This window comes from Telopea speciosissima, chromosome 7 (assembly GCF_018873765.1).
Source record: "Telopea speciosissima isolate NSW1024214 ecotype Mountain lineage chromosome 7, Tspe_v1, whole genome shotgun sequence".
Taxonomy (NCBI): Eukaryota; Viridiplantae; Streptophyta; class Magnoliopsida; order Proteales; family Proteaceae; genus Telopea; species Telopea speciosissima.
The window spans coordinates 34,132,265-34,151,260 of NC_057922.1; the positions used below are offsets into that span (position 1 = coordinate 34,132,265).

Genomic DNA, 18,996 nt, shown 5'->3' on the forward strand with positions numbered 1-18,996 from the left:
AATCCCGCCCCCAAGATGCCAGCATGTGCGCTCTCATTGGCTGCTGCGTGCGTGTGGCTCCTGCAATCCCTCATAGAGAACTGCTTCCCTAATAATAATAACATACATTTCGTGATCTTGAAAATTAAACTGAAGCTTCATTGAGACATCTACAACAGCATCCCAATAGAACTCCACGAGTCTGCATTACATCAAATGGTAAAGATGTACATAATCCTCATTGCAAGGATCTCCTCTGAACTCCCCTTCTGCCCTGTAATGAAATCCAAGCCTGACAGATCTCACAGCCATTCTTGAAGGCAAATCATCCTCTTATCCCCAAAGAAGTTACAAAACATCTGTTTGTGTATTTAGTTTTTTAACACTGACAAAGCAGGATTTCTCGACAAGATTATGTTTCCATTGAGATCTGTTTTACCATAGCTCAACGTATAGGAATCCATTACCATTCTGCATGAACCCCAAGTTTCAGCCCGTAATTCAACCCCAAAGTAAGCCAGGTGGTCTGAGATGCTGTTGCCCGACACAGATCTGCACATAACCAACAAAATTCAGAGACGGCACAAGGTTTGTCGACAAAATTAGGTACATTAGAAAGAAATGATACCTGCTACAATTTGGATCTTCACCAGAACCATCACAGACCTTCTCAACTGTGTAAACCAGACTGCTAAGTCCAATATTGTAGATCCACACCTAGAATTAGAGAAAGGAAACATTGGACATTGAATAAATTTTATGATGGTTCCAACAGTTGTATGCTTCTCTATGTTATATCAGACACCAATACAATTCCATTTGCCTTCCAAGAATGCGGCAATTTTTCAAGCAAGCACTACATTATAACTGGAATTCTAGAAAACTGTGCTTGATGTCAATCAAATAACATATGTGGTTATGTTTTTCTTTCTTTTAAAGGTGGCGTGTAAGCGAGGGGGAATGAACGTGTGGGTACAGGAACTCAGAACCCACTATTCAGCTTGGGGCCCATCTAGCTCTTTTACATGAAGGATCTTTGTAATCCCACCTTGTCATCATGTCAACATTGGTCACTAAGATCCAATGAGAAAAACCCAGAGAGGGGGTGGGGGGATGGACATAACAAGTTTCAAGAGGTTCAAGATTTGACAATAGAAATATCTATAAAAAAACAAAGATTTGATTATAGAAATAAATCCCAGAGCAAATAGTTTACTGATGGATCTACATGGTTCATTATAGTTTCATCAGCAGAAGTTGATCGCGACCTGCAAGGATATAGACATAATATTCTTAGTAGACTGTACCTCTGTTGGGAAGTGTCTGTATGTCTTCTTTGGGAAATGAGAATAGTATGGAGGCAAATGTGGCACAATATCATGATCATTTGTGATACGAATCGTATTTGGTACTTGTTTGCTAAAGTAAGACACAAAAACTGAATTGCCAACACGGGGCTGTCCAAATGTCATAAGCTGGACACTGCGGGCTCCATGATTAACCTGGCACACAGTTATAGAAGGAGAAAAAAAAAAATCCTTCAGTGTGATCTACAAAAACGGGAGCTACATGATTAACACCAAAGAAACTAAATCAAAAAGAGACAAAAAAAAAAAAAGGAGGAACAAAAGGTTCATCAAAGAATAAAAACATTCAACAGCAGAAGGAAGATAGAAAAAAATCAGGGAAGGTTTAACTAATTAAAGAGAACTTCTGTTGGCCAATTTGAAACTCAAGATGCAACTAGTAGCGAATTAAATTGCATCCACAAATTAGACAGGGGCAACTAAGGATGCCATGGGCATTCAAATCTCCCCATATATGTAATGTTCAAACCATAATTTTACCTATGAGCATGGAATATTTCATGCACTTTCTGAATTTCTTTTTTTCTTTTTTTGTTTAACCACAAAATGAGTCCTGCAGATTTGGGATGGCAAGATTTTCAAAAGAGTTGGAAATCTTCATGCCTCAAAAGAGATGATGCAAATAAAAGCAACATCATAAAGATCCAATTCAGTATTGTACAGTTTTCAACGGTCAAACACACTCGAGACAAAGTGATCATTAGGGGACAGCTATTCTTAGAATTCATTGGGTTTATCAACAAAATTGTAAAGCGCATATGTGACGTGGATGTTTTTGGGGGCTTTCAGCAATTTCAACAATAAACTTATAACCAAATCCAAAAATAAGTAATCAACATCTCCATGTGTATATGTTTTTTTGTTTTTTTTTTGGATAGATAGGCCCCAAGGAGACTTGAACTCGTGACTTCTTAATTTCATCTGATATATTAATGGGGCCCAGCCATATTTCAATCCCCTATTTGTAATAAACTTTTTTAATATCTCTCATTTAGATTTCCTTTTTCTCCATTTAATTTTAGATGATATATTAGGTTAGCATAGGCCGCAGATATGTGGACCTGAGAGGTTATATAATGGATTCATTTTTACTTCAAGCCTCATGTGTAAGCAATCAATCTCACGCATCCCCCCCCCCCCTCAAACCTAGCTCACACTCTATCTAACTCTATCCTCATAAATCTTTTTCTCTCCAAGATTTCCTTCAATGTAGGAGCATGATCACCATCATTGGATGTGGTTTGATCTTTTATTTTGGGCCTGTTTTGATAGTATATGGTTATGGGATTTTGCTTTAAGTGTTTTCATTTGTAATTGGCTCTCAATTATAAGGCCCAAATTTTAAGTCCAAAGGGAGGTACACGAAATTAATATTTTAATCAGGTAATAAGTATTAGTAGTGGGTCCCTTTAGCTATCAGTTAAGAAGTAATCTTGTTAGATAAAGTTATCCTATTTGTGGGACTTAGTGATGCAGATTCATCGCCGAAATGGGCTTATTTCTTTAGAAATAAGTCTAGGGTTGGGTTATACGTATGTTGGGCCTTTGATCCCATGGGTTTTCTATGTAATAGGCCACTTTTATGGGCCTAAAATATGGGTAATTAGGTTGCATACGGGATTAGCTGTTTTAATTCCTTAGTTTTGATTTTTATGTAATTACTGGTCATGTGATCACTTAAGTGATCATGTGACCTGTTTAAGTGGTCATGTGACAACTTAAGTGGTCATGTGATGTAAGTTGGGCTGGATTAGGATTCTATAAGTCCAGCTGTGGTCATGTGACAACTTAAGTGGTCATGTGATGTAAGTTGGGCAGGATTAGGATTGTATAAGTCCAGCCAGGTTTTGAGTCTATTTCTTTTAGTATTTTAGTTTCCTAGTTAGTTTAAGTTACCTAATAGGTTAAGGATTGGGTTAGGCCTTTCCTTTTTAGAATAGAAATCTATTTTTGAGTCTTTTATATAAGGTTGTAAGGGGGCAAAGCCTTGAATACAAATTTGATTAATGAAAAAAGCTTTTGCTTGTTGGCTACCATTGTTGCTGCTCCTGTGCTCCTTGTGAGTGTGCATCCTTATGGTTCTATCAAAGTGGAAAGGGAATGGTGGAATCTGATCGACTCCTTGCGCCGTGACGGCCAGGAGGATCCCAATTCGAAGGTGGTTCTATCCTTCACTTCTGTCCAAGCTGCAGCTAATGGATTTCTGCTGCAACTTGTTCATTAATTTCTTCTTCTAATCCTCTACTCCCTTCCCCAATTGATTCCCCCTTATTTTTGCTTGAATTCCATTAAACTCTAGATCTTGCTGCTCAGCCATATATGTCCATCAAAACCCTAATCCCCTCATCCTTCATTAATTTCCCCAAAACCCATAGCCGATCCTGAATTACTGCCCAGTTTTACAGAATTTTCAAAACACTTAAAACTCTATAATACCTACATTATTAGAGTCCTATAAACCGGCCTAGCCATACCCCCTAGGCCCCCCTTCCATTATCCTAACCTAAACCCTAGATTTGACCTAAAACTGCAATTCTGTCCAACTGAAACTGCAGAACCAACAGCCCCTTAGTTCCTTGTTATTGGTCCTGGTTTAATTGGCTTCTAGTAGGGCTTTACCTTATCTAGAACTACATTACTTAGTATGGAGGAGATAAGGTTAGTTTTGAGTTAGCTTAAAACTCTTTTTAAAGGATTTACGTATGCAAGGGGTTCTTTATCTATTTAAGATGTTATTTCTTTTAGGGAGAAAGAACGCTAACCGGTGCTGTGTGTGGGTGTGTACCTGCGCCAAGAAACAGACCGGTGCGAAAAGACCGCTGCACCCCCCTGGAAAGGTGGAAAGGTCCAGGAGTGCGGCAGTCTTTTCACGCCGGGCTGTGTCTGGGCGCAGGTACACACGCCCACACACAGCAACGGTTAGTGTTCCTTTTCCCATTCTTTTATTATTTAATTGTTTGAGTCAAGTAGGATGCTTAGGTTAGTTAGACTTCTATTTTATGTGTTTTTTTTTCTGTTTTATAAATACATGTAAGAGACTAAACCTCACCCATGTTTTGGAATGATGGAATAAAAGTTGTTTTGTTTTTGAAAAGCAAGTTGTGTGCTTGCTTTCTCTTTCAACAATCTATCTTTCCTTTCTTCTCTCTCTTCTCTACTTATTCTCTTCTTTCCCACCTTCCAATTTGCAACACCTTCTCTTCTTAAATCATGTCAAACTATACTGAAAGAACCAAATTTATCTGAACCCTCTCTACTAATCCATATTAATTTTCTCTTATTTCTATCCTATACATGTGGAAGTTCTCAAAACATCCTTCACTGTCCCTAGGTATAACTCCATGTATGCAATTCCTTTTTCTCTCGCTTATAAACTGTTTTCTAAAATCCTTTTACTATTGTGGCAAGTTTGTCACTCCTTTCTGGTTTATGACCGCCAATTTATCTCTCCCTTCCAGTTTATGACCTCCAAAGTCATATCTATTTCTTAATTTCATTTATATGTATCTTATACGGTTTATCCATTTTAGGAATATATAGGTGTCCTTTGTGATTAAAATAGACGGAAAAAAAGTTGGGCGTTGGCACATTAGGCAGAAAGAAAGCCATAATATATGCAAGTACATTTCTAAAAGAATTTCTTTAGAGCACTAAATAAAAGTTAAATTATACTTACTGCAAGATCAAGTGCACAGAAGGAAGCCATAGCCCCTCCCATTGAATGCCCTGTCACCATGATGTCAATGTCACCATACAACTGCTTGGCCTTTTTAACAGCATCAAGAACCCCTGGGCGCATAGTTGTGTTATGATATGCAGAATAAAATCCATGGTGCACCTGAATCCAGCAATTATAGCATGAAATTAAGAAATTCACACTTAAAGGATTTATCTTAAATACGTGTATCCATGCCTTAATGTTTGTCTAATCCACAACATAATTCACAGTATGTACCATTGCATCAGGCATGCCTGGGTAGTCTAGATCAAGCTGCTTCCAAAAAAGATCCTCAACCCAATTCTGCAAGCTGTAAAAACGAAGGATGCAAAAATGAAGTCAATCCATAAATTCTTCAGTTTGGGAAAAAAGAACAGAAAGAAAACAGCATTAGAAAAGCTGAATTTCATAATAAACTCAACTGAATTACTTCTAACCTGTCCAGTTTTAAGGAAAACCAACGAATCCCCCCCCATACACACACATCCCATCGCTGCCCAGCAAATTGTACCCCACAATTCAACTAAGCCTTATCCCAACTAAATGGAATCAACTACATGGATCCAGTTTCGCCATTCAACTCTATTGAAACCCACACTTGTTGCCAACCCCATTTCATGCAAATCTTTTCCCACCACTTCTCCCACAGCTAATAAATAACAAATGGGTTTCAATAAATGTTAAGTTCTGACCAATATGATTGGTCAAAAGTTCTGAAATTCCAAACTGGTAGACCATTTTTATAAGGTTCTCCACCTTGGACTACTTGTAATACAAATTTCATTGGTTATAACGTAAAAAAAAAAAAAAAGTGCCAGACAGGGAAGTCTCTTATGGGAAGAGATCAAGGTAATATCAAACAATTGCTTATGGCAAGCTCATACAAAAGATTCTTTACAGCAATACCTCTTTCACAAGAAACATAACCTTATGTAAATGTTTCATTGTTATAACTCATTAAATTTAAAGGTTTAAACTCTCCATGTTGAACAACTGTCACAGGAAAAAAATAAATTATCAGATAAGAAGAGATAAAGGATAACATGTAATCATTGGCTATAGGAAGGTCGACAAGAAAGTCTTTATAACTATACCTAGTTTACCATTCCTTTTCCTTGCAAACTGGTTATTCTTTCTCAAATCTTACACTCATACCCTAGGCATCAATAGAACTTTTCATAAATAAATATACATACAAGGACAAACAAACAGATCTCTCTCTCTCAACTCCTCCCCCCCCCCCCCCCCCACAAAAAAAAAAAAAAGTTGCTCAACTCAATACAGAGCCGTACGTCTTCCTAACAGAGCCTGGACAGGAGACCAAGACAATCAGATAACCTACATGTGATTTGCCATGGACATGTCCAAACAACTCCAACCAAGACAAAGAATGCAACAAGAGGTAATGCTAATCCTTCTTCCCAAATCCTTACCCTCCTCTCAAATGAGAGAAGGGACAAGCAAAAAATAGCCAATCTATTATATAGTCAGCTGTGCCACCTAATTATATAGGCGTCAACTACATTGAATTGGTATGTGCTAGGAACAACAAAAAAATAAGCTGGCCAGACAACAATAATACCTGTGTTCCTGTGTGCCCCTAAATGCAATAACAATGGCATTAAGATCCTGTGCCACCCCAACAAATGCCTGCATAAAAGGTTTACCTTGATATCAGAGCTTAGGGGGGGGAGCAGAAGAAAATCCTTAAAAGATAGCATTGCAACACGGAGATACATTTTACTGCCCTATAAAATATGTGAACGCACCTGTAAGCAGTGTTGGACATCTACAATCAGCTCTATAATTTCAAATCCCTGCTTCAACATAAAAGAAGACTTAACCTTTGCCTGAGCAGTGAGGACAATACCTCCAAACTCCCACAACAATCTAATCAAGAAAACAAAAGTAAGCTCCCAAGAGCACATAGCTGAGTACCTTTGTCATATCATTACATCTTGAGCATGTCCAAGTGAAAAGTTCAGTCAAGTCTGACATGTACACCTACAAAATAAGGCACATATCTATTAATTTCTACGGGTTACAGAATGTCCTGAATTCCTTGAGAGGGTGATAGCTAGAACCAACTAAGTGGGCTAACAAAATCATACACAGCATGATAATTTACCAATAAACTAATGCATCTTACAGGACAGTGAACTACTTTTACTTTAATCAAACAGGAAGAATCAAGTACAACTAGCAGTGGAAACCAATATAAACTTAAGGATTGAGTGCAACTCAAAAGCTTACCGCAGAAGCATACTCCACTAATATCTTTGCGAGAGTACGATTGTAGATAGGTAAATGGTCCTTGTTATTGGCTGTAAGCTCTATAATGGGAAAAAAAAAATCAGGAAACCTTCAAAAACAAAAAAGAAAGAAAGCCCTGTGTTCTATATAACTTTTCAATCCTTAACTTGTCAGTAAGAGGTTTTGAACATGTCAAAAGTAATATGAAATATTGCAATGTCTTGGAAATAGGAGGTCTAAACCTCCCCTCCCCTCTCCCCCCCCCCCCCCCCTCACACACACAATTTAATACTAGTTACAGGCTACAGGTCCAACTAAAAAAAAATTTTGGCTGCCACTTGAACAACTTGATTTTTTTGTCTTATCCCATTTAAGCCTTGTAACACAAAAATGGACAGGTTAAAAAATGCTTATGGATAATCCTGACTGTTTAAATGCAAAAAAAGTAAGCGATGTTACAATTTTTTTTTACTGACTAGCAAGTGAGCATGCTGTCCATTGTGCCAAGCAATGATCAGAATAATTGCCAGAAACATGCTGAAACTGGAAGGCATAGGAGGTTAGACAGAGCATAAAAGCCATTAAATGATAAAGCCAAATTCAAAATTAAGGACTAGACCAAGCATTTAATGAAAACGCGTAACTTTGCAAATCAAGATGCTAGAATTCATTACACGGTACGGTTGAAACTTAAGCAGGATCACTGGCTCAACAAGAAAACAAAAAGATGAAATCTAGGGTTTTAAAATTCTGGATGTTATCCATCTATTTTTATATTACTTATATTTTGTTATACATAAAAATAAATAAATAAAAACCCACCACGGAAATCAGGTCAATCGGAAGTAAAAAGACTGGACATTACCTTTCCCACCAGAAACTGCAAGTAGAGATAATAAAACTGCCGCCTTTAACCACCGGAAATGTCCCATGACCTGCAACCCTTTGCATAATGAAAAACCCCTTAATGAAAATAAAATTAAATAAAACAGATTAAGTCTTAAAACATCTCCTGCTCTTTACTCTCCGTAATTTTTTTCATTAATTTCACTTGATTCAGAATCCGAACATCAAACCTCCCCAACTCCAATCCAAAGAAAAAAAAAAAGATTAGGGGGAGGGGGGGTGAGAAACATTCGAGATCAAAATTGATAATCCATAACGTCAAACCAATGAATTAACTAAAATATTAGTCAAAATTTCTGCCACAACCAAATTGCTTGTATCAATTTAGGGGGAAACGGGTCGAAGTGATGAGATTGCAGAAGAAAAATACTGGGAAAAAAAGAAGTATACACGTACAGATCGAAATCGCAGACTCTCCAGTGAGATCGCCGCGATTATATGTTTCTTGATTCCCTGGCGATCATAAATCGTTACCAGATAAAGCGAAAACGGCCCGTCAAAACACTTCCGCTGGCTTGCTTCTTTCTTCTCCAACCACCACCACCCTTCATTACATGCGAAAGGAAAGAGTTGAACAGAGTTAAAGAAGAAGAAGTTAGACTTTAGACCAGACCTGTAGACCAATTATTTACGTTTCATGACGAATTGACGAAATTACCCCGGATTGACGTAGTAGGGAACTAGGGATTGGATATTTGGATTAAGATCGCTACGTAAATAGATATAATAAGCTGACAGAGCTGGAAAGTGATCCGACTCTGTTGGAGTAGAATCAAATCAAATCCCCCTTTATTCGCTAATACACGTGGCAGTTTCTTAGGCGCCGTATACAAACGATAACATGGAGGTCACCAGTTCCGGTTGGGCCAGTTCGATCCATGTACACTGGTGTACGTACTGTGTCTAAGGGATTTGGATCGGACTGGGGTTGAGCGGTCATCGTGTTGTGTTCAACCCACAGGCCGCCACGTGGATTTTATATTAATCCAATGATTGGTAGACGAGTTCAATTCTAAATTGCTGTTTACCAATCATTGGATTGGTATAAAATCCACATGATGGCATGTGAGCATGGCATAGCATGATGGCCGCTCAACCCCATCTCGAAGAAGATCCAAATCCGTGTTCGGGCTGATCATTGACTTTAGGCTATGTTTGGTTGGCAAGAAATGGATAGAAAGAAATTTTTTTATTTTTTATTTTTTTTTAAAAACAACTTTTTTCTTGAATTTAAAGAGAGATAAACACATTAATCAATCATTGTGTCATGATGACATAATGATTGATATATTAGTCTATCTCTCTCCTCAAATTCAAATTTTTTAAAATTTTTTTTGAGTGGGTCGTAGCGGTGCGATAGGCATTTTCGTTAAACGCACCACTAAACGCGATGGGTAAATCTGAGCCATCAAATTATTTTGAAGGAAATCTGAACCGTTAAGTTGGTTGACTGTACAATTTAATGGAAACCTGTTATGACCTCCTAGTGCCGGTTATGGGAAATTGGCTACGACCTCTTACTGCCGGTTAATATCTACAATATCCTAAGGTTACCGGTTATGACTTATTCGGCTTCCAAAAACACCCTTGTACCTTTATTGAATTCGAGTTCCAAAAACACCCTTGTACCAAAATCTAACAAAAAACCGTAAAACGAGACAGAAGTCCTCACCGGCGTTCTCCCTTTGGTTCGATTCTCACCGGTTATCAATAGCAGGAATCGCCTATTTGTATGTATTACACTCTCTTTCCCTCTGTTTTTCCCTTTGGTTCGAGTCTCATCGGCGTTCTCTTTCTCTCTTTGTATGTATTACACTCTCTTTTCCTCTTTTTTTTTTTTTTTTGTTGTTTTAGTATTTAATTATTTTTGTTTTAAGGTTTTTTGGTGCCAAATTTTAGCCATCTTGGGTTAATAGAACAGAGAAGATAGGGTGACCTACGTTTTTAGCAGCGGGATTTGCCTAGATTTGTCATTATTCTCTTTTCCCAATCCTCCACTCCGGGTAATTTTCTTTACCTCTACCATCTAAGTTCTGAATCATATAGAAATTATGGCCGAATAGCAACCATTGAAACCCTCCTTCAACTGAGCTGGCTTTAATTGACCTTTGTAAACAATAGTCCTGCCAAACATTAAAGATGGGGGGGGGGGGGGCAGCAGATAGGAGATATAAAGAGGGAAATTAAAGCTTTAATCGAACCGGTTTTAATTGACCTTTGTATGTATTAAACCCTCCTTCAACTGAACTGGCTTTAATTGACTTTTTTTGTATTATCTGATTCTCAAGATAAGAGATAAAAAAAAAAATTTTACCTCCATGCAGAGCTGTAATGTCCTCAAAAGTTACATTTCCTAACTCAGAAATTTAAAGAGGGGGGCAGCAGATAGGGCTTTCCAAAAACCACACCTTGAAGAGAGAGAACATATACAGTAGTCCCGGACTCCACCATGGTGGAGGTTTAAAGCAGCCCGAATAGCAACCATTGAATATTGTTTCATGTCCAGGAAATCTTTTGTACATTGAATTGTAGGACATTGTACATTGAATTGTAGGACATGGAACCTACCCTAACCTCAAATTTCATGTTATTGAGTAGGACAATACATAGTTTATTTGTTTCTTTTCTTTTCTTTGGCTTGCAACTTCTTTGGTAAACGATAGGAAATCAGATCTCATTTTGCATTGCCCGTTTACTTTATCCTAATAAACAACTCAATCTTAGGAAACAAGAGGAAAACCACCTGGGGGTTTCCAATTGTGCAAAATGCCTGGAAACCCAAGTTTGTAAATGACCAAAGTGGGCCTGAATTGTTATTTTTGTATTTTTATAAACAATTGTTCCCTTTCTCTTTTCTCTTAGTGGGGCTTATATGTTTGTAAAATGCAATATTGGCTTCTTTCTTTGTTTTCTTCTTCGGGCATTAAATTTTACACAGTTTAGAAATCTAGACCTTAATTCTTGAATCTAATTGATCTTAATATCCTTCTTTTCTCCAGCTTATTGGTGTTAATAATGTCGTAAAACTTCTGATGAACTAAGTCAGAGGAGACCATGAAAATGCTATGCCTGCAATTATTCAGACTTCTGAAGGTGACACAAGTGTGTAAACCTTACAAAATAGGATATGTTCTTAAATATCTTCTGAGGACTGACTGTCTTGGCAACTTGACTTTATGGCTTTCCAATATGCCTAATATATTCATCAGGATTAGAGCTTTATAGTGGTTAGGGGCCCTTTTGTTATCTTTTGTTTCCCTCTTGTGCTCTTATTTGTAAAACTTGAAAACTGGCTTTGGACCTTTATGTTTGCTTGTTTGCTTCTCCTTTGCACTCTCATCCGATCCTCCCACCTTTTTTTTATTCTCTTGCTAAGCCATGTCAAATGGTTCTCTTGGTCTTGGGAGATACATGATTGGGTCAGATTGGAAAAGGGTGAAAACTGAAAACTAATCCCTATAGATTTCTACCTTAGTTGGGCATTGGTAATAAAATTCTCTTTAGACATGAGGTAATTCTTAGGAAGAAATAGGTTAGTACTTAAGAGCATGGTGTTTTGATTTTTCTCCAGTGGCCGAGACATGGATTAAAGCTGCTGGATCTGACTGATTCAAATGATTCGTAGAGTAGGGTTAGCTTTCTCAATCAGTTATGGAATCTTTGATGGGATAATGATTTTGATCAAAGTGAAATAGAAAATAATTGGAACAGAAACAGAGGAATCAAGATAAGATAAAGATAGCTGCTTGAACAACCAAGAAAAGTTTTAAAAAAAAAAGCCTAATGAGATTAGATAAACCTCAAGCACACCAAATCAAATTGCTATTGATATGTGTTATTTGCCACAGACAACTATGAGCTTGATATTGGAGTAACTTGAACTTGAGAGTGACAGTAGTTGATAGAAGAGAGATACTGATTATGGAAATATATTGGACAACCTTCAGTGTTGATGACATTGTTTTGTTGAGATGTTTACTTTTACCGTTCTATCTACGTCTTTATATGTATGTTTGGTCTTTGAACTCACAGGACAATGTATCTTCCCAACAAGGAAATTGGTACACTCAGATTTTGTTGGTTGTTGTTATTTCCATGCTGGTTTTTCTTGTTGCCTACTTATTTTAAAAAATGCAGGGCTGATTGCAAATCTAGTTTATGTTCTAATGCTTTTAAGGTTTTGGGTTGGACCAAAATCTATGGATGGAGAGAGAGAGAGAGAGGAGCAGAGGTTCTCCTTGAAGGAGATGGGAGGGAGAAGAGATAAACGGAGAGAATATTAAGGGATATAGAGTGGTTAAAATTTTGTGGAGTTCTAGAAATGTCAATGGCAACAACGTTGGGCCCACAAAGTTTTGGATCCTGAAATACTGTTTTTGGATCACACGTGGAATCCTGAAATACTATTTTTGGATCACATGTGGACATGCATGATAGCATTTTTTATATTAGCAGAAGTTATGTAATATCATATATTACAAATGACTATTTGGCTGAATTATGTGATACTATGTTCATTATTTAAATACACTTTGTCCTAATTTAGTTTTGTTCTCCTCGTGTTCCTACACATGGTAAGACTGTTGCAGGGGTCTACAATATTGGGTGATAATGGAATTCAATGATTTAGCGGATCCATACAATGCTTTTATTGATTAGGAAAATGAAACTGGGTCAAGTGATGTGTTAAATGATGAGTATCTTATTGATAGTGAAAATACAGTAAATGCAGTGGGTCATGATGTTAGTAGAGATGCTGATGATGACTAGAATAATTCAGAAGGAGAAAATGGTGATGAGGAACAAGCTGTGGATTTGAGTTTAGATGGGGAAGAGAATCTCCTAGTAATGATTACCAATGTTAATGACTTGGAACCTACTATTGGCATGGTATTTCCGACTGATGATGAGGCATATCAACATTATAACAGTTATGTCAAGGAGATAGGGTTTTCTGTTTGAAAATACAGGGTGGATCGGTCAAAGGTAGATAAACACGTAGTTGCAAGATACTATATCTGTTCAAATCAGGGTGAGAAAATAAAAGACAAACGGAGAAAGGTGGATTATCAGCAACGGGTGACAAAGAAAACTCACTGTGGGGCTTTATTGAAGATCAAGAGTACTAATGGGGTGTGGGTGGTGGATAAATTTGAAAAGGAGCACAACCATACATTGGTGAACAGGAATGAGTCTTTCAGACTTAGATCACATCAGAAAAGGCATAAAAGTACAGTTGACCTTGTACAATGACTGCATAAGTGTGGCATAAGACAAGCACATATAATGAGAGTTGTAAAAGATTTTGCTGGTGGTGAGAAGTTTGTTGGTATTAATGATGAATTTTGTATGACTATACTTAGGGCAAATCGAAGAAATTGCATAAGGGTAGACTGTCAACAAACAATTAACTATTTGGAGCGTAAAATGGCATCAGATGCAAGGTTTTTTTATGATGTCCGTGTCAATGGAGACCACCAATTGATTGGAGTCTTTTGGGTTGATAGTAGAGCACGGGAACAATACAAGACTTTTGGTGACGTAATTATCTTTGATACGACATATAAAAAAAATAAATATAAGTTCTCATTTGCTCCTTTTACAGGTGTTAATCACCACATGCAGTGTACGCTTTTTGGTTATGGACTAATAGCTGATGAGACAAAGGAATCATTTATATGGCCATTTAGGACATGGCTTTGAACGATGAAAAATATGCAGCCTAAAGCAATATTTACAGATCAAGACAGGAATAATGAGAGCAATCAAGCTTGTGTTTTCATTGACTGTGCATTAGCTATGTGGATGGCATCTGGAGAAACATAGGATACAACATATGAGAGCACTGTACAGGAAATATCCTGATTTAAACGCAATTTATAGGAGTTGTGTTTATGGTTCTAATACACCAATTGAATTTGAAGAGTGTTGGGAGAGCATAGTAAACAGATTTAATTTACAAGATCATCGATGGCTAAAGAAGCAGTTCAGGATACATCAACATTGGGTGCCTTGTTACTTTCGTAACACCTTTTTTGCTGGAATGAGTACGACACAGAGGGGAGAGTCGATGAACATGTATTTTAAGGGCTTCTTCACATCAACAACACCTCTTAATGAATTTGTTACTCAATTTGAAGAGGCTATGAACAGAAGAAGAGAAAAAAAAACCAAGAAAGATGTTATCTGCATCACCTCATCTCCTTCTTGTGCTACTGGTCACAGAATTGAGCAACAAGCCGTTAATGTTTATACTAAAAAGGTGTTCAAGTTTTTCTCCAAAGAGTGGTTCACTTGTTTTGGTCTTCAAGCGAATCAATGTGATGATAAAATTATAGAGAAGATGTATAAGGTCTTTCATTTGGATGGGGTTCGAGAGAATGATGTCCAATATGTATTGGATAATCATCAGACTGATATCACAATTTATGGATGCAACTTGTTCAATAAGCAAGGTATACTGTGCAGACATATACTTAAGATATATGTGATAACAGATAAATCCCACATTCCAGATAGGTATATCATGCATAGATGGATCAAAGCGGCCCAATTTAGTAACACCACATCTGTAACTTTGTCAAGATCATCTCAAGGACAGCCACAACAACCAATATGGCTTTTACAAGATCTTGCCAATAAATTTGTAAGAGAAGGATCTCTTTTTGAAGAGCGGTTTGATGTTGCTTTAAAAATATTGAATGAAGGGTTACTGCAACTCCAGAGATTGCAATCAAATTGCCTAGTTCGAGTTGTAATCCGGAACCTTCAACTGTAGTCCAACAAAGAGTAATCAACCCTTATGTAGATCGATAACAAGGGGGAGACCGAATTTACAACGTATGGTTGCTGGCATTGAAACAGTCACTAACGAAGGGGTTACCATTGTTCTTCTTGTGGCGGTACAGGCCACAACATTCAAAATTGTCCTATGGTAATTCTTTTCCTTGTCTTGGTATATCAATTACAAGTTGTATTTATATTTATGAGTTTCTTATAAATCTTATTGTTAGGTTAACACATTGGGGATTACAGACGATCATACAAAAGTCAGCAACTTCTCTTCACAAATAAAAACATTGGGGGTTAATACACAATGTAGTAAACTATCCTTGCAAATAGAGAGAGCACGGGATAATACAAAAGGCAGAAATCGATCGGAGCAAATAGATTTGAATGGTAAAACATCTAGGTTATATTAAGACCTGTTCTTAATATTTTGGTAACACAACACCTCTTTATTCACTAAACCCTTGTTTGTCATGCAGAACCTGCTACTCTTTTGTGACAGTTTTGTCATTCAACCATTTTTTGTTAGGATAAGGGTGAGTCGTACTCCAAATTTTGTAATTTATATTTGGTTTCAGTTTATTATAGTTGTGCTTTTCTTATAATTTTTAGGGAAAATTACTTGGACACCCCTTGTACTATGGTCATTTTGCTTAGTCTCCCCAACATTTGAAACAATTACTTGAACACCCCCTGCAGTATATCATTTCTTTCAAGTAGGTCATGTCCGTTAGTGTAGTGATGATGTCATCGGTTAATTTTTCTGTAATGCGTAAACTACCCTTAAAGGGTACTGAAGTGACAGATTTTACCCCCTCTTCCTCCTCTTCTTCTTCTTCTTCTTCTTCTTCTTCTTCTTCTTCTTTCTCCTACAACCAAAAAAAAAAAAAAAAATCGGCAGCCATGGCTGCTGTTTTAAAAACCATTAGGGTATCGTTTCAAACGTTGGTAATCGTAAGCAAATTGGCCATAGTACAGGGGGTGTCCAAGTAATTTTCCCTAATTTTTTTAAATTTTATATAGTGACAAATTCTTCATTTATATATGTTTGTTAATACTGTTTTACCTGTGAAATGCTATTGGATTGGACAAAACCCTAGCTGATGTAGTTCCCAATCCCTTGTTGTAATACCCTTGTGCTGTTACTATTACTGGAATACTACAAGTACTGGAGTTGCCATTTGCAGGCTTAAACTACACCCACGGCCAAGGATGTTGTTGCTGCTGTCTTCCTCATTTGAGTGCATGCTGATGTTGTTCTCGGAATTTGATTTTTGTTTTCTTGCAAGACATCTTATTGCTGCATTATCCACATGTAAGGAATATGCAGTCATACTAGGAAGGCATGAATTTCAATTTTGCATGCACATGTTTCTATCTGACATAAGATAGTTAGATTTTGATATCCATGGGAATGATCAAATGATAGTTTTTAGAGTTGTTCTTGGAATTGAATTTTGTGTGCCTTACTAATTACTGTGCCTATTTATCTCCACCAGGTATTTTTGGGGCAGGTGGATTCGAAAAGCTGGTTTGAGGTAGTTGATGATACCACGATGAGTAATGGATTTTTTGGTTTTTTGTCATCTTGAAGCCCCAATCCCCTATTACAAAGATATACTTTAGGTTTTCTGTGTAGTGGTTGGTTGATAAATTCATATTTAGGTTTTCTGGTGGATTGTTGTCTTGTCATGACACAGGACGGTTGTATAAGCAGTGTGACAGAAATACAGTTTTAGGGTATGAACTATAAAAATGTCTTTGTTGGCTTTATTTACTATATCACTTTAATTTTTGGTTGGTACATAATTAAATTTCTACTCCATCTTATTGGGTTCTTGTCTTTCTATTTTTCGATTGCCCTAATTTCTCAACTTTAATTTTTGAAGTATATCAAAGCATGATTATAATAAAACTTGGTACATAATTAAAAGAGTGTCCAGCTGAAGGGGCTAAAAATCCTTGGCCAATTAATTGAAGTTAAATACATGGTTTATCATGTTAAGGGGGGGTTTCAGTGTCAAGGAATGAACCAAGACGAGTTCTAGGCCTCCAAGGGTGATCCTTTTTCCTTGATAATGAGATAAATCCCGAAAATAAAAAAATTTATATTTGTAGAAAAAACCTCAAAATTCGACGTTGATTTTTACTCAGTTTGACATTCAAAGCATAAACTTGACATCAAAATAGTGTCATAGGAATGAGATTTCATGTAAGGTTGCAACTTTAATGTCAAACAAAGTTTGGTGTCTATCATCATGTATGCCCAACAAAATCAACATGGAATGTCGTTTGCTTAGCGTGCCTTATCGTGTACTTTGTAAACCTCAAGATTTCTTGCGGCAAAGGAACATGGATCTGCCTCTCCTCCAGACGTGGCTAGAGCTCTTAACAAAGACATTTTTACCTTGTCCTCTTAACAAAGATATTTTTACTTTGGGTTTATTGGGTTATTGGGTTTGAGGGTCTATGGTTGATTGGTTATTAGGTTATTGGGTTTATTGAGTTTATTTGGTTTATTGGGTTATTGGGTTATTGGGTTATTGGGTTATTGGGTTTATTGAGTTTATTGGGTTTATTGGGTTATTGGGTTATTGGTTTTATAATTTTATGGTTTATATGGTTGATTAGGGGTATCAACCGGTCGGGCTCGGTTGGTCTCGATCGGGCCTAGTCGGGCCTCACCAATTTTATAGGCTGCACCGTGTCCGACCGTTTAGGCATTTGGGCTTGCCTTGGGCGGGCATGGTACGGTTTCATTTCGGTCTTTAATCGGGACAGCCTTATTCTGGCTAAACGGGCCTAAACCGGGTCTAAAACGGGCTAATAAGCCATTTAACTCTAAACGGTCTCTAAACGGTGTGGGCTTACTAATTGACATGCAACCAGAATTTTAAGTTCAAACCATCATACCGTTGGGCACTCACTGTACACCTCAACTCAAAATCAAATAAAACTTATCCCAACTAAAATAGCAGCAGAACACCGAATAGAAGCACATCTAACAAAGTAAGTAGAGGGAAAAATAATAGCAGCACAACACCGAATAGAAACACTTCTAACAAACTAAGTAGAGGGTAATAAAAAAATAGCAACACAACACCAAATAGAAGCACATCTAACAAAGTAAGATCTAAAAACTAAAACTAAGCCTCATCTCACCTACGTTAAGTGTATCTAAATCTAACCAATAAATGTCAAAGACCAACAAAAAAACAAACAAAAAAAATAAAATTTGGAGGGAAGGGAGGGGAAGTTTATAAGTTAAAGGGTCGGGCTGGGTCGGGCTGCAATAGGGTGGTCTAGGTCGGGCCTGGAATCGATCGGTCCGGTCGGACGCCCGACGGGCTAGGATCCCACACCGGGACCGCCCGATTATTAAACATGTCGGGCTTAAGCCCAACACGTTTAGTAATTGGGCCGGGCTTTAACCGAGCGGGTTCCGTCGGGCCGGGCCTAGAATTGACACCCCTATGGTTGATTGGGTTATTGGATTATTGGGTTTATTGAGTTGTTGGGTTTATTGGGTTATTGGGTTATTAGGTTATTGGATTTATGGTTTATTGGGTTTATTGGGTTTATTGGGTTTGATGGTTAACTGGATTAATAGGGTTTATTGGGTTATTGGCCATTACTCATTAAGACAAAAGGAAGGCCAAGGATAGAGAACCAAACCCCACTATTATTAAATATTGATGGCTTAGATCATACCCCATGCTTGCAAATTTTGTTAAGTAGAAAGTAGTAACACACCCACTATTTGTAAATTTTGTCTTTTCTAAACTCACAAAAGAAGAAAGAAAGAAAGAGAGAGAGATGACTTCAAGCCTTGAACCTTCAAAGTTCAAACACTATAAACTCCAAAGTATTTTTTTACTATTCATTCAAACACAAAAAATCATAGCAATAAACCCCATATTTATAAACAGTCTTAATTACACTTTTTTCAGACTTTCCATCCTCCAATACATAATGATATTAACT

The 18,996-nt window shown here is 37.3% G+C and overlaps 2 protein-coding genes across 6 annotated transcripts; one reads left to right on the forward strand and one right to left on the reverse strand.

Annotated features, from left to right (window-relative positions):
* Positions 1–234: 234 nt before the first annotated feature.
* On the reverse strand, positions 235–8,782 carry LOC122669898 (lipase-like). 5 transcript variants are annotated; one of them, XM_043866791.1, is made up of 11 exons: positions 8,641–8,782; positions 8,183–8,260; positions 7,318–7,388; positions 7,003–7,068; positions 6,834–6,881; positions 6,647–6,714; positions 5,302–5,374; positions 5,023–5,184; positions 1,287–1,481; positions 608–696; positions 235–531 (listed from the first exon to the last, which is right to left on the reverse strand). In XM_043866791.1, the coding sequence occupies exons 2-11, from the start codon at positions 8,247–8,249 to the stop codon at positions 351–353; spliced, it is 1,020 nt and encodes a 339-aa protein (XP_043722726.1). In that variant the 5' UTR covers positions 8,250–8,260; positions 8,641–8,782; the 3' UTR covers positions 235–350. The 5 variants fall into 5 exon arrangements, with proteins under 5 accessions (XP_043722726.1, XP_043722724.1, XP_043722725.1 ...); XM_043866789.1 differs by having other exon boundaries at positions 7,318–7,397; XM_043866790.1 differs by having other exon boundaries at positions 8,183–8,252; positions 8,641–8,753.
* A 5,484-nt stretch (positions 8,783–14,266) lies between these two features.
* Positions 14,267–15,001, forward strand: LOC122668482 (protein FAR1-RELATED SEQUENCE 12-like). The gene has a single exon (XM_043865041.1). It carries the CDS (start codon positions 14,267–14,269, stop codon positions 14,999–15,001), a length of 735 nt encoding a protein of 244 aa, XP_043720976.1.
* The last annotated feature ends 3,995 nt before the right edge of the window (positions 15,002–18,996 follow it).

What these genes read in the sequence shown, in the direction of transcription:
- LOC122669898 (XM_043866789.1), bottom strand. Translation starts at nt 8,249, where the DNA reads ATGGGACATTTCCGGTGGTTAAAGGCGGCAGTTTTATTATCTCTACTT. An exon ending in TGCAGTTTCTGGTGGGAAAG is followed by an intron (nt 7,398 to 8,182) that starts GTAATGTCCAGT and finishes TTCCCATTATAG; the next exon opens with AGCTTACAGCCAATAACAAG. An exon ending in GATGTAATGATATGACAAAG is followed by an intron (nt 6,882 to 7,002) that starts GTACTCAGCTAT and finishes ATGTTGAAGCAG; the next exon opens with GGATTTGAAATTATAGAGCT.
- LOC122668482 (XM_043865041.1), top strand. Translation starts at nt 14,267, where the DNA reads ATGAGTACGACACAGAGGGGAGAGTCGATGAACATGTATTTTAAGGGC.